Source organism: Dromaius novaehollandiae, chromosome 2, assembly GCF_036370855.1.
Source record: "Dromaius novaehollandiae isolate bDroNov1 chromosome 2, bDroNov1.hap1, whole genome shotgun sequence".
Lineage (NCBI taxonomy): Eukaryota > Metazoa > Chordata > Aves > Casuariiformes > Dromaiidae > Dromaius > Dromaius novaehollandiae.
Window position 1 is genome coordinate 22359085 of NC_088099.1, and position 15244 is coordinate 22374328.

At 36.2% G+C, this 15244-nt stretch overlaps 1 protein-coding gene across 3 annotated transcripts in view; it reads right to left on the reverse strand.

Moving 5' to 3' along the window:
- The window catches only part of MALRD1 (MAM and LDL receptor class A domain containing 1), a 286556-nt gene that overhangs the window by 250652 nt on the left and 20660 nt on the right, over window positions 1-15244 (reverse strand). For all 3 annotated transcript variants that reach the window (XR_010387580.1, XM_064505959.1, XM_064505958.1), the window contains exons 8-9: window positions 9552-9644; window positions 7193-7400 (exon numbers count right to left, since the gene is read on the reverse strand). Coding sequence is in view for 2 of the 3 variants with exons in the window: in XM_064505959.1 (XP_064362029.1) it covers window positions 7193-7400; window positions 9552-9644 (301 nt within the window). In the remaining variant the exon portion in view is untranslated. The remainder of the gene's footprint in view (window positions 1-7192; window positions 7401-9551; window positions 9645-15244) is intronic.

The window sequence follows — 15244 nt, forward strand, 5'->3', positions numbered from 1 at the left end:
GCCTTGCACAGTATTTGCTCTCTGATAAAAGGTACTCCCTGGCTGTCCAATGGCAAGCAATCAAAAATCACCCCACAACACCCAAAAGAGACAGATTAGAACAGAATGAGAACAGAATGCCAAAAAAGATACTTTATGCTGATAGAGTACATAGCCATTATTATGAATTGTAGACAGAGCTGGCAATGTCTTATGAATTCCATGTTTTCAGTTGAGTTTAATAGCACCTAAAATTAAATATTCAGCTGTAAATTCATTTTATGGGTAACTTTCTCAGGCTTTATATACATATATATATATAAAGTTCCTTGCATCCACTGTTTCAAACTAAAAGCTAGAGTGAAAGTCCACATAAAGATTTTACTGAAGTCAGACTGTAAAAAGGTATCCCACATTTTAAAAACAAAAATGACAACTTTAATGGCCAAATTCTAAAGAGTTCATGCTTTGTGCAAAGAACTTCAAATTTGCCCATAGCTGGCTTTTGTGTCAGTCTTGAGTCTTTGGAAATCTTAATGAAAATTCACTTTAACTTAAAGTCAGAAGCATCAGTGAAGTTACTGTGTCTTGCTTTTGTAAAGGTAATGGTTTTCAAAACAACGAAAATGCTTTTAAATTATTTATTCTTCCCCTTTTCACAGAGCGGATATCCAAACTTTGAGACCTGCCGTTTGTTAAGACAAGATAGCATTGGTATATTCTTGGGATAATTCTTCATTTGTAACAAAAATGTTAATATGCATTCCTTTTGTTTTGTTCCTCAACACAGTAGGAAAGAAGACAATAGGTAAGTCTCCATGTTACAACATCAAATCCGGAGTTCCGTATCCGAGAAACCCTGCTCCTTTTCTTCTTCCAGGGATAATACCAAGCCAGCTTTTTCTAACACTTCGGATTTAGAAGAAAATGTATAAAGTGGTCTATTTGTTTGAAGGCACATGCAGTGGAGAGATACAGGCACACACAAAAAAGACACGACCCAAACTGAAAGTATTTAACGCAATCACTTTTTCTATTCCTAATTGAGTCTGAACACAACTATAAAGGCACAAAGAACACTCATGGTGTTGTTTTCTGAAGAAAACAAATTCCAGCTCTAGTTAAGTATATGCAATAATGCCAGCAACAAATTTTAGATGCTTCTTTCTTTTTTTCTTTTTTTTGCCGCACCTGCATTTTTAAAATGACAAACTCTGTAGAAACATCCAATCATGATGCCAAGACACTGAGCAAAGGACACTTACCAATTCCAACTCTTCTACCATAAGTAGTTTATGGAAATTAATATGGAAATGAAATACTTCATGTTAATAAACAAAAATTTAACAAAGTATTAATATGTTAGGAAACAGATCGGCTGTAAATGCAAGTGAAATCCAATTGCCTGAGTTAACAGCTTGACTTTAATTTTATCCCTTCTTGATTCTAAAAGCTAAGGGGTGCTTGCAAATGTTTAATCAAATTTGAAAAAAGTCTACACTTGACACTCAAATCCAAGTGAGACAATTTCTCAGCATATTTTTCACTGCTTAAACATTAATAAATTCCTTTCCTGTCAAAACAGTGCATGATTTTCATTATAAATAGCCCTTTTCAATATTTTTATTTGGACCTTCAAGTGATTATAGGGAATGCATCACCATTCACGGCTAGAAAATAAGTGACAACACAATTTATATTTTCTGGAGAGTTGTACTTTAGCTATGTAAGTTACACAGATGGGAAAGCATATTCTGGGTATATTATGTTCCTTCACATTGCATCTCTTACCATCATGGCTTATGTTATTTACTTCCTGCGAATATTTCACTGGATTCAAACTGCAGAAAGATATTCCACATTCTGAAAGCAAAACTAATGAATCCTCATTTTCGGACATGCATCTATTTGTAGTTCAGCAAAAGAGAAAGGAAATTAAAAGAAAGACAACCACTTGCTTTCCTTTTAATAACAAACCAAATTTGAAATATAATCTATTTTTTCTTGTGGGTGTATCAACATTTCTCAACTAGTCAAACAATTGTTATACCAGTTCTGCAAACAATGACAGTGGGATGTAACCAGGAGAAAAACATTCCCCAAACTCATCTTTCAATTTCAAGAAATAAGTGTTCACTAAAACTATAAATCATCAGTGTGAACCAATCTGCCACATTTTCTTAACTAACCAGCAAACAAAGCATATACTCCAAGAGCACTAGAAGGTTAGCAGGAAATGTTTTCTACGTCTAGCTTATTCTACCTATACAGCTCCTTTTGATCCTTATGGGGAAAAACAGAGGAGTACTGTCAGCTCAGCTGAGTTACCAGCCAATTAACGTTACTTCAACTTTGCTAGCTTGCAACTGGATGATGCTTTTTAATCCTACTCTGACAGCTTGATCAAGTGAACACAACTGAAAACACACAGCTCTTCTCTCCATCAGGTTGTTGCTTCTCTGAGTCCTGGCACTGAATTAATTGGGATGCTGCCCTCGTGATGGCAGCATCCAGGTTCCTCTGGAATTTTGAGTACAAACCATCAGTGATTAACAAAGCGCTACAACATGATTACTTTGCTGTTAATATTTCAGCATTTCCAGCTAGAGTTTAATATCATTCTGAGAAATGGAAGTTTCATGCATATACCTTTTTACTCACTGTCAGTGCACATTCCCTAACAGTTTGCGGAGACTATTTTTTTCATTAATAGATTACTATTTACCTAGACTTTATTAACGGATTCATGCAGAAAGATCACAAATGGTCCTGGGTCACCTAGCCTGAATTTCTTTATGTCATAGGTCACTAGACAGATATCTCATAATACCCTGATATTTTAGGTGAGCTGACCTCATCTCCTTCTGGAACTACTCACTTGCATTCCTTAGGGTTAAGAGACTGACGGTTTTAAGAGAATCTCATGTCAACACTGGGTCTGCAGAGAGTAATCTTGCTTGAGTCAATGGGTCCTCCAGAAAACCTCCAAGATGTTGTTTCATTTCATCAAAATAGACTCCTTAAGAAAGAGGCTGGAATTCTGTACCCAAAGAGTTTTCTTTATTATGAGGCTGCTAATCTTCCACCTTTTGAACCACTGAGCTATGGCTGAATTAACTAAACATAGTTTAAGATCTTTTAAAGTGCATATATTCTAGTAAATGTTTTAGGAACCCTGAAAGAGGTTGATGTCTTGCCAACCTGTTCTTACGCTATAAGTAAATCCACATTACTATTGCCATACCATCTGTGAATAAAAATTGAAAAAACAAACAAACAAAAAAATACCCTCAATCTTTGTCAAAACTATGAGTGAAACACAAAGGTGCTGCTACACAGTGTTGAGCAGCAATGAAGAAGTCCATGAAAATAAATATGGATGTAGCTTCATTTTCTCCATGTGTACATACAAGATTGATGGAGAGATACCGGCAATCCCCAAAAATTAATGTGACACAGGAAATGTATAAACATGTGCTAAAACAAATGACTCAGAGTAAGAAAAATGCTACTTTAAACTTGAATGGTAACAAAATGATCCGTATATATGTTCATCTGTTGCAGAAGTGTTCAAGAATTTACAGCTGTAAATCCCCATACAGTAGTAAAAGGAACATATTTTTAAAATTATTCAAATTTCCTTGGTTCAACATACTTTCTATTCATAATGATACAAACCTTAGGTAGGCCTAAAAAAATCTGATCTATTATTGGAGGTGCAGAAGGAAAACAGAAGAGTTAAACTGAAGACAGGTGTTTTAAGGAAGCTTCTAATTAGACTTAATAAGAGGAAGGTGATGCTCTTTCAGAAACAGCTGTAAGATGTCGCACCCCAAAATCATTTTGCATCTCCATGAATGCTGATGAGCAGGTAGTTTCCAGAAAGAATACTACAAATGTGATATCACTTGAAAACAGCAAGTGCTTCCTATATTTCTTGCCAAGGAGCTAGGAATCCTAGTTAGTGATTCATTTGAAATGCTTATTATATGTATTATGCATGTTATGTATAAATAATGATAAGCATAAAGCTTGATGTTTTCATCATTTGGCATGCCATTTAGTGAAAAAGTTCCTTTATGTTAGATGAGAAAAAAAGAAACATCAGCATGAAAGGGATTCTTTATCCTTCAAATGATCTAAGACCTGTATTTCATTTTCTCCATTTTGAATAAATTAACTAGGATTTGATCATTTATTAGCCTTCATTGTGAATTAAGAAATTTAGAAGCAATCTCAAATAAGTGATGTCAAATAAGATGTAATAAAAATGTAGAATTTAATAGTAAAAACATTAATTTAATAATCTGCTCACTTCATTGGATCCACTGATTTCTATGGAACTACTCAAGTAAGCAGTTATGCATGTTTTCAATAAAAGTTCCTTATGTTTCAAAGACTTTAAATTCTTATATGCTTAAATTTTTATATATACACACATAAATGTGCAGAGACTAAAGAGAAAGTTAGAGAAGCATTCTAAAACATACCTATTTGTTCTTGTAATAAATTGCGTTTTTATAGGACCATTCATGTCAAGTTTACGTGAATGAAGAAAAACATTGTTTTTCCTTCCTGTTTTAATGAGGCAAAGAAAATCCTCAAAGAACAGGAAGATCCTTCACATCGCTAGGTAACAGCTGCCTGCCTGTGTTTTTGTTCAGTATGGAGATCTGCCAGCTCTGTATCATGAGAGGAGTTCATCAAAGAAAACTACTGAGGATGTGTCCAAAGATAGATGCCAAAATACATTCAAGAATATAGGCCAAAATATGCACTACTCTACCAGATAGGAATTTTTACTTGAAATTAATGTGAAAAAATACAGTGCACTCAAAATATCATGGAGGACAATTTCAAGATCAGGTGGAAAATGTATGTTGTGGGAGGAAAGGTTGAACAAATGACACAAGTAAAGGACAGTTTGTACTTTAGGTCTCTTTTGTTCTCTGCAGAAACTCTCAGAAAGATGAATTTTCTAAGCAGACCAAACTGCTGAAGAGCCAAACTCCACCCTTAGAGTTATCTTTTCAGGAAAGGAGTCTATGAGGTATCCAAGACACTATCAGCCATTAAAATGGACCAATTTTAAAAACAATCACTATTATTTTAAATATACTTATTTTTCCCTTTATCATCTCAGCCAGCAGTCATCAGGGTAGCGTATAAACTGCTATGAGCCACTTACATTTTAGAAAAGCAAGTTTTCGCCCCTTTTTGAGAGGACTGACATACCTTTGTTCCCTGATCTAACAAGATGATCCATCTTTAATCTGAGAGTCCTTCAACATAGTGAAGTACATAATCCCTATGTGTCAGGTTAAACTGAGTGTGGTATTTCGTTTACATTAAAATATACTAGAATCGGTTGAGAATCAGTGCCACACAGTAAACCAAAGTCAACCGCAGCAGAGAGTGGAATGCTAAGCAGTGAAATCAAAGAGAGTTTTGCACACACTGGGACTCCTGTTAGTCCATGCCACAACACCCTAATTTTGGTGGTGCCATGAAACACAGCCCTGGCACTTCCAGGCTATTCTAACTCTTGCTTTGTGATCTGTCTTCTGCCTACTTTCCAGTTTTTCTGACTTTTCCACATGAGCATGAAGGAAGCAATATTCCCAAAAGTGAGCTCCACCAAGTTCTTGCTTTTACACTATAATTCTGAGTACATATCTAGGCTACTCACTTCTCTTTCAGTTGCAGAATGATGATGTCCAGTGTCTGAGGCACAGAAGTGAAAATAAAATGAGAAAGTGTAATAGATTGTGTGCCAAATATAATAGCAAAACAATTACCTGCAAGTGTTTACAATTATTTTTATTTTCACTTCGCGTAGTAAGAGCTACTCCTTGACTAGGACAACTAATTTTCATCCCTTTTTTAAATCTCAAAATTATTCTTCTAAATTCCCAGTCAATATTCAGCACTATTTTTTCAGTTGGAACCCTAAATCACTGAAAAATAAAATCCGGTGTATAAAGTACTATTCACTTTCTCTCCATTCCTCTTCCTAAAGCATATGAGAACTCTCCATACTCCTGCCAGCAAACACACAGAGTTAGCAGCATAGAGTCAAGTCCTATGAAAATGAAAAACACATCTCAAACAGGAAAATCTTATAGATGTTAACATTGGTTTAGATTCCACCCAGAGGTAAAGCAGTACAAATCTTTCCATTTAAAATGCTGTTTCAATGTTTGCTTATATTACCTGTTTCAGAGATGGCTCCTGCATAACTGTTTAAGTGACTGAAAGGATTAAAGGTTCAGACTGCAAGGTAAAAATACCTCATAGTCAAAAAGAGTTCCTGAAGTTTTCTCAAGGAACTTTTTTAAAAAAAAATTATCAGCATTCTCCATCCTGCTACTTTGCACACAAAATTTTTATTTGCACCTCCCAGCAGCAATGTATATCATTACCAGTATCTGAAGTATGTGTACGGTTTTTATCTGCAGTGTACACTTAAGGCTCAGAGTGCTGCTGTCACAGACAAATACACAAACAGATGTGTGCCATATAATATTCATTTTAGAAGCCACAGCAGTTCTAAAATTACTTTCATGGGGAGTTCTAAAAGACTTCAGAAATATTACAGACATCTTCCAGTAATTTTAATTTTTTTTCCTGTTTATTGCACAGTTGAAGGCATGATTCTGAGCAACCTTCAAATAAAAATAGCATGGCTGAGATATAACTCCTGAACTATAGCTGTCACTACATTATTACTTTAAAACAAATTTATGAGGGAAATATATCATCATATAAATATTATATCACCAAATGCATTTTCTCACATTACCTCATAGACAGTCCAAATTAGAGAAGTATTCAAACAACAAATCCCAAGGCAGATTTCAGTCTCTCTCAAAATTAGGGAAGTATAGGTTATAAACATTATATGTAAGGAATGTATTTAGCCAAAAATATTCAAAACTTTGTGTTTCTGCAGACACTTAAAAAATCAGCATCTGGACCCAAAACATATTGCTAAGGCCAGAAAGACAGAAATAGAAAGAAGTGGAAAGAAGAAAAATGCATGACAGTAGAATACGCTATGATCATCGTCATGAATCTGTACATTATTAAAGTCCAGAAACAAAGCTGTCTAAATAATAATTGTAAATTTTTGAGCCATTTCTTGGATACATCTGGTTAGGTTTCGGAATACCATTCAGTACCATGTCTTCCTAAAGCAACACGATTTACTTACAGCAAGCTGCTGGAGCCTCATCGCTTCCATCAGAACAGTCTGGGTGGGAGTCGCAGGCTGACCCTGGTTCGATAGCCTGGCCATCGGTGCAGCTGAATTCGTCTGAGGACCAGAAATCTGGTAACTCCAGTGGCATAGTGTCCATCAGCTGGATGTTATTCAGACAGATAAAACCTGCTCTGCTCTGAATTGCTCCTTTAAACGTAAGCTGTGGGTTGTTACAGTTAAAATATTTGCATTAACAAACAACAGAAAGAAAATGATTTTTTGTTCCACAAACTAGTAAAGCCCTGGGAATGCACTGGGAACTTTCTGTGATGAAGCTTTTAGAATAATGCCAAATTTAAAATTGGAAGCTAAAATTTTGTACGCCTACCTCAGGTTGAATTTTTTGAAAATTTTCTGCTAAAACGGTTCAACAAGTTCTAAGAGTGAAATTAAGCGAAAGCCTATCATAAACTAAAACACTAAATCTCATAACCATATAATGGCTCTATGCTTTAGAGGAAGGACTTAAAATTTAGTGACATAAGGAACCTGGGAAGATGATCTTGAATCTACTTCAAAGTCCCTTCGAAATCTCATTTTGCAGATAGTGAAAGAAAAATGTTAGGTTACAGTCATACAGGTGAATAAAATGGGCTGAGCACTCTCCCTGGGCACCAGCTGGCACAGCATAGCTCAACAACTAATCACTCTTTCATCTCTTAAGATAAGGTGACTGCATCCAGACCACCAACTGGAAATGGTCCCTGCCCACTGTTAACCCTTGAACTGTTCCAGGCACTGTCTGGGAAACAGCCAGTTTCCTTGAGTCAAAACCTCGCTAGGGACCACGCTAATGCTTTAATTATATGAGTTATCACCTGCCAGTCCTTGGGGCTGTGCCCTGGCCCTGTTTTTTTTGCCACTATTGACACAGGCATAGAGATTCAAGGAGCATTTCCCCCAGTTCCCTCACACTGACTGGATTTTCCACGAGTAGTTTTAAAGCAGCGGGATTTTGGAGGAACATGTCCAATGGCTCCCAGCCGTTGTAGATCCCAGCATTTCTAGGTCTGAAAGCAAGGAGGCTACCCCACTTGCACACTCCAGGTTTCTTTTGCCTGAGCTAAAGTAGCAAAGAGGAGGAAGCAGGCTTAGATTCATGAGAAAGATGAAGATGGGAATGCTACTGAGGACTGAGAGACAAGAGCAGGGTTTAGAGGCACAAATCAAAAACAGAGCTATGGTATTTGACAGGAGGGATATGGTCAGAGCAGGAGACAGGAATCTCAGAAAGTAATTGTGCAGGAGATGAAAGACATAGCTAAAGGAAAGGGGAGTTGGACAAGAGCTTCAGGCAAAACGGAGGGAAACTAGAACAGACATGGTTCAAGGCAAAAGCAGAAGTCACTAACATGCTCCCCAAAGCCTGGAAATCAGGTTGGAGTGAAATCTTGAGGTGTTTGCTCTCTAAGAAATGAGGATGATATATGTCATTATCTTCCACTAGTGGCAATTTCTTCAAAATGACAGATGCTATCAATTCTCTACTAGTTCAAATGGCAGAATGCTGTGGTGAAAATATTACATAGTCATGTAGTTAAAGATAGCATCCTTCCTTCCCCAAACCCGAGTGATACATACTGTCTTTGTACAAGAAAGCTCAATTTTGGTATTTTTTAATGGAACCTTCAGCACCCTGTTGTTTATTTATTTTAGTCACATCACAAGAGATGGGACATAATAGGTACTTGCAATCTACTACCTTGCTGAAATGCATTCATTCTAATTCATGTCAGAAATGTCAATACCTGTAATGAGCTTAATTTTTGTCCTTTCACAGAGGTTACTTTTTCAGCTGACTGTTGATACAGAACATCTAGCTTCTTTATGGAATTATGAAAAAAACATAAATGTAAAATTACTTAAAATAGAAATTTACAAAATAAAGAACTAAGTAGTTACAAATTCGCATTCTTCTCTCCACCTAAGAATTCAAGGGGAAGATTCTCTCCCACAATTACTGGTTTATGTCATTCCACTGAAAGCACACATACATCATTCACATCATCCTATTTAATGGCATTAATATTACAATGTGCTGGTAGTAACGGAGATGGACTCAGATGACTGTAACCAAAGTATGGGGAGACACATATACCTTTTCCTGCTTGTTATTAAAGCTAAGGATGTGAACAGGTAGACTGTTTTTGTTGAGCTATAACTAGAGCTTTACTCACATTGAAGTACTTGAAACCAGCAAACCTTTCAGAATACATATAATTTTAATAAGTTTCTAAGTTCCCTAGAAGCTTTATAAACAATAAGGTGAATCGTGTTCAAAAAATCAAGCACTTGCCTTTTTTGTTCATACCTTTAATTTTTCTAGCCCTTCTGGTATCTGTATGTCCACTTTGACCCATTCTTTGTTAGTCATTATGTTGGTTTCCCACAAGATATATTCTTCCTGTGGAATGTAGAATACGATGTTATGATGCTAATTTTTGTCTCCGTGTAAATTATAAACACCACTTTTTATACTTGATCTTTTCATTGCTAGCCAGACCACCACCATATACCTAGTCACTCTATAAGAGGAAATACAACTTCACATATTCATTTGCAATCTTTGCATTAGACTCTACAGGAAAGAGGAGGAAACAAGACATTTACTGTGATTGAGCAGATTAATCATATAATTATCAGGAGGCACCTTGGTAGAACTAAAGTGATTAAGCCTTGTTTCTGTGAGACTTAGCAAGACATTTCCAAAAATATATGGAGCTTCATTGAAACTGAGGGCAAAAATTCCAGAGACATTAATGAAAACAGCCCTGGCTCTCTCAATATTCATTTCTTTTTTATAGCTAATGAAGTACATTAAGTTGTGTTATCAGCAGATTTAGTTTTCTTACTTCGAATTCAATTTTGGGTTTGTCAAAATTACCCAATAAACTGTGCTGAAAAATTTTTCATTAATCTATAAAACAAGCAGACAGAGAGTATTACCCAAGTCCTAGTCATGTTCTGAACTACTTCAATCCCCATTTTCACTCCAGCTCCTGAGAATAACAGCAAGAGTGCTGAATACGCTAGAGCACACTTTATGCAAGCACTCTGCACCCGTTTGATTCAATAATCTGATGAAAACAAGCTCATGATCATTCTGTTTCTGGTGACAATCATAAGTGGACAGTGCAGAGGTCAATTTAAAGAAAAGAAATGTAGCAATATGAACTTCCTTCCCTAAATAAAACCCTTTCAAGAATCAGCTCCAGTATTCAGTAAAACCAACAAGACAGAAAAAAAAAGGAAGAAACTTTAACATAAGAAACATCTCCCAACAGACTTACCCTTACGTGAATTAATAGTGAGACCTCTTTTATGACACTATGTAAAGTATTGGTAAAATCTTTTCACACAGGATATTACAGAATTGGAGGTGGTTTAGAAAAAGATATGAAGCAGGATAACAGAAATTGAAAGTTTCTGGTATGGAGAGAAATTGAAAGGATTAAGATGTTTACCTTACAGGAGATGAACAGACGAGGATACAAGAAGTAAACGAAATGTTATCAATGCTACAGAGGAGGACAGTTATTTTTTTTCCTGTCTTGCAATACAAAAAAAGGTACAAGATGCCATCCACTATTTTATAGACCAAGAGATCTGACCGAGTAGAGCAATACTGATATGACTAGTGACTAATAGCTGATAATTTACCATCCTTTACTATCAAGGCTTCAACTATTATGACATATTTGCAAAGCTAAAAGACTAAGTCTCTATTGAGCAAGTGCTCAAAGATCAGTTTCGGAAAACAACAAGACTGGGCCAAGCCAATGCCCCAATTCCGAGCACTAAATGATGTAAATGAGCAGACTTGGATAAGCCACATCGCACACATGATTGCAGAAATAAGTCAGCCGTGAGCTTCCTCATCTGTATAAGATGCATTTCTTTAGTTGTTCATGTGACAGTTATTCAGCAAAATCTTTCAAAGTTAAGAATGCTTCATTTTGCATAAAACTTGCTCCATTCTGCTGAATAGTTCAGCTTCCGAAGCATACCTACTGGTGATAGTAGCCCACAATAGCTACATATAAGACACAGAAGAGGATTATGTGCTAGCAACCAGACTAAAACCATAGCCTGTGGTTAGCACTAAAATAACTCTTTTCGATATGCTTTTGTTAATATGACTGGGCACACACACATTCCCACACACACGTACACACACCCTCCAAACACAATTGCATATCTTTTAGGGATAGTATACATTTACTGTTTGTTTCATTGGATGTATCTGGATACTATATAATTCTATTGGCACGCAATTAACTTCTTTAGGTACCCATCCCCCATGGCAACTTTCTTCTCAACTTATTTTAATAAAAACAGCTTGCAGGGGTAAACTGAGTTTTCTGTCCACTTGCCAGTATCCACGCTTTCTAGGGCTCTATCTTACATTGAAAGCAGTAAATGTCTCAGCTGCAGCAACTTTTTAAATTGTCTGTTGTACCCTCTGATTTTATACAGGTCTAGTGAGCCAATAATACCATTTTTCCCCTCCTAACAGCGTTTTCTCTGTAGAATTCATTCTGCTTGTTGGTTTCTTTCATTGCTCTGGTAGAAATGGGTTAATTCCTCTTGTTCCTTTAACACATTCCTTACTTCTGTAGTCTTCTTTTAGAAGGCTCAATGTATTGCTTTTTCAGTACTTTCCCCGGAGATTTATTTGGGTGATGCAGGAGAGCATGGTATTATTAAAATATCACGACTCTATTCTGTTTATTGTAATATAATACCAACTAAGAACAATTTTTTGTCAGGCTAAAGTGGGCAAGAGTTGTGAGATGCGTTTTTTTCTTCTTGCAATGTTTATTACAATATGCTTCTCAAATCTGAAGGGTGGAAGAGACAACCACAACTTTTTCTAAACTCCATTTATAAAATACAGAATTTATTATTTAACGTTTCTCTGCAGGTACATTTGCATACTGTTGTGCAACTGCACTCATCATTTTGTTCCTGCTTCTTTCATTGCAGCAAGTAATTTGGAACAAATGCTTATTTCTTCTCCCACAATGATTAATGGATCACTTTTCACTTTTTCTGCAGAGCAGTATACTTGCATAGTTTTGGAAGTGTTGCTGAACACTTACAGAAATGTTAGTGCCTTAGGGTACAAATATGCTTGCACATAGAAGCATAGGTTCAAGTTATCTTTTATTCTGTATTTCAGTCTTTTGCAATCCACATGAGATATAAAGATTAAGAAGAAGATAGAAGGAAAAAGTATAAGCCCATTACTTAATGGGAGGAATGAGCAAATAATAAAGGGCACGTGATAGACTGAGGTCAACAAAACCTTCTTTGGTTTCAGTTTTCACAGAAAAGTTTAACGTTAATCAGATGTTCAAGACAGTTAAGTTAATACTGCCAACTGTGAATGCAAACACAGGCCAGATTAGAAGAACAATTTAACAAATGCATAGGCCACAAACACCGAAACTGAAAGAAAATCAGGAAATTTTAAGTTAAGGGTACATAACTGAAAGAATATCTTATTATTAATAATTAACTTTGAGAACCTGAGGAGAATGTGTGGGAAACTGGAGAACTGAGAGAACAAAGAAGGATATATATTATGGTTAAGGGAAAAATACAGACTATGCAATTATAGCCCAATCAACTGAAAGCTGGCAGCTCACAAGACACTGGAACAAATTGTTAACAATAATCTTGTAAGCAGCTAGAGAATTAGAAAGTGAGAAACCAATTTTAAGTGCTTCTGATCAGGAGCAAGTCACATTCAGCCAGTGTAATCTGTTTCTTTCTGACACAGTAAACAGCTTTGAAAAAGTAGAAGTGACTTGACTGTGGTAAGGCTTTTAACATAATCTCATAGGACATTCTTTGAGCAAATTGGGGAAATTTAGCACACACTAAATTACTGTAAAAGCGGCATACAAACGGGCACAGAGATAGGTATGCAAATATTTAAAGAGTGGCTGTCAGTATTTTTCTATGAAACTGAAAGAATATGTTCAATAAGGCTCTGCATAGGTCTACTCCAGGATTTGATACAATTCATTGTGCTCATTAACTGTTTGGATGGTGAAATGGAAAATAAAATTTAAAAAAATGTGGATAACACTAAGTTGGGAGGAATCATAACCACTTTGAATTAGAATTTAAAATTATCTTGATGTATATAAAACAGTTTGAAATCAATAACAAAGTTCAAAGACAGAGTATCATAGTTACAAAAGTAAAATTCAATGCAAGGGTATTAAACGAAGCGCAGCTTGACTAGACCAGCAGTAACACAGAAAAAGACATGCAGACTATCATGGACTGCAAGTTAAATGCAAGTCAGCAACAGAATACCATTGACAAAAATTGTACATTTTTTCTACCCCACACCATACACAAGAGCAATTTAAATTCTCTGCGTCATCCTCCAACTGATATCATAACGCATAGGTTAGAAAAATACGTTCACTCATCTATCGCTTCTGTGCTAAAAGAGTGAGCCAGGCTAAGGACATCTTTGGAACGTCTCTAGTGCTTGTCCTCTGAGAACCATGCTGAGCAAGACTGCTAAATGCAACCCAGTTTCTGTGTCAGGCTTTTCAGTATTAGGCTATAGCACAAATTATTCGGAAATGAGAGGTTCTAGTAACCATTATAAATGATGTAATTGACAGGTTATTTTGACTGACAGCCTCCAGGATGGCAGCTCCCTTGTCCTCCAAAGTCAGAGTCATTAACATTTCCTCCTGCTTCTGTTGCTCAGTACGGGGCCAGTTTTGAAGAGTCATTTGATTTTCATAGATAAGCATTTTGTTCAGTAACAAAATATGCGTAAGTTCAGTTCTCCTTCATTTAGGCTAAAAAAACTCTAAAATACAAGTCTGGGAGCTTTTGGTTTTGAACCTTCCAGCAGAGGCTTATGTTTCTGAAGGGTTTTCTTCCATATTTTGCAGTATGATGCAGGCTCATAGCAGATCCAAAAAAGCCTTCATGCAATAAATACTCTTTTGACTGAAGGAGAAATTCAATAACTAAAACAAAGGGATAAAAGAACCTGTGGAAACAGCGCAGACTGAACCAATACTGCCCAAAAAAGTACTTCTAATGCATATCTATAGAGTTATTTATCTATTAATTCAATTTATCCCTCCAATACTGTGGTAATTCAACTGTCAGTCTTCTCACTTTTGGGGCTTGTATCTTCTGTTCTATTTTCAGTGAAAGATGACCATTAAATAGGATCCACTGATCCTATTTAGGTCAAGCCATCAAAATTCATATTCCTACCCTGTCTCAAGATTGCCATAGGTGGCATACCAGGGAATCTATTGGCAAGCATTATGGCACAGATCTGCCTGCATCTGACCAGAATGCTGATCAGGTTACAATTTGCTGACACAGTAATGCAGCACAGAAGAATAGAGCTATTCCCTTTTTAGAAATGAAAAATGAGCACAAGCCTTTTTCATGAATCCTTGAAGATGTAGTGGGAGAGAAATAAGGTGTTCCCATTACCTGTTCCTATAGTTAGATCTTTTTATAGTATTCTATCTCAGTCTTGTTTGTATCCCCATTTTGAGAATAAAGTATGAAATGGATCTGTCTTTTTAAATACCTGTACTGTTGGGTGACAAGAATTTAATTCCAACATCAAAATATAAGAGCCATTAACTTAATGAGACCAGCTGTACTGTTCTTGCTTTCATTAAGTAACAGTATAATACCATTAATATTAAGTTATTAAACAAGACTTTCGAAGCAGACATTTTAACAGCAGAAAGCGTCCACAGCACAAGTGAGGTGAGTGAAATGGAAATGGTTATCCTTGCTGAACCAGCCTTTGTGTTACAGTTTGACATGTTCATTTTATCTGCTAATAGGTAGAAGAGCAAGAAAATTATTGTTCTAAAACAGTGGGCAGAGCAAGTCAGGTGACCAAGCAAGAGCTTTCCAGACATACTGAGCCAGCCATTTTCTTTTATTCCACATCTCCATGGAGGACAAGCATAGTCTAAGCCTTCTTGCCAC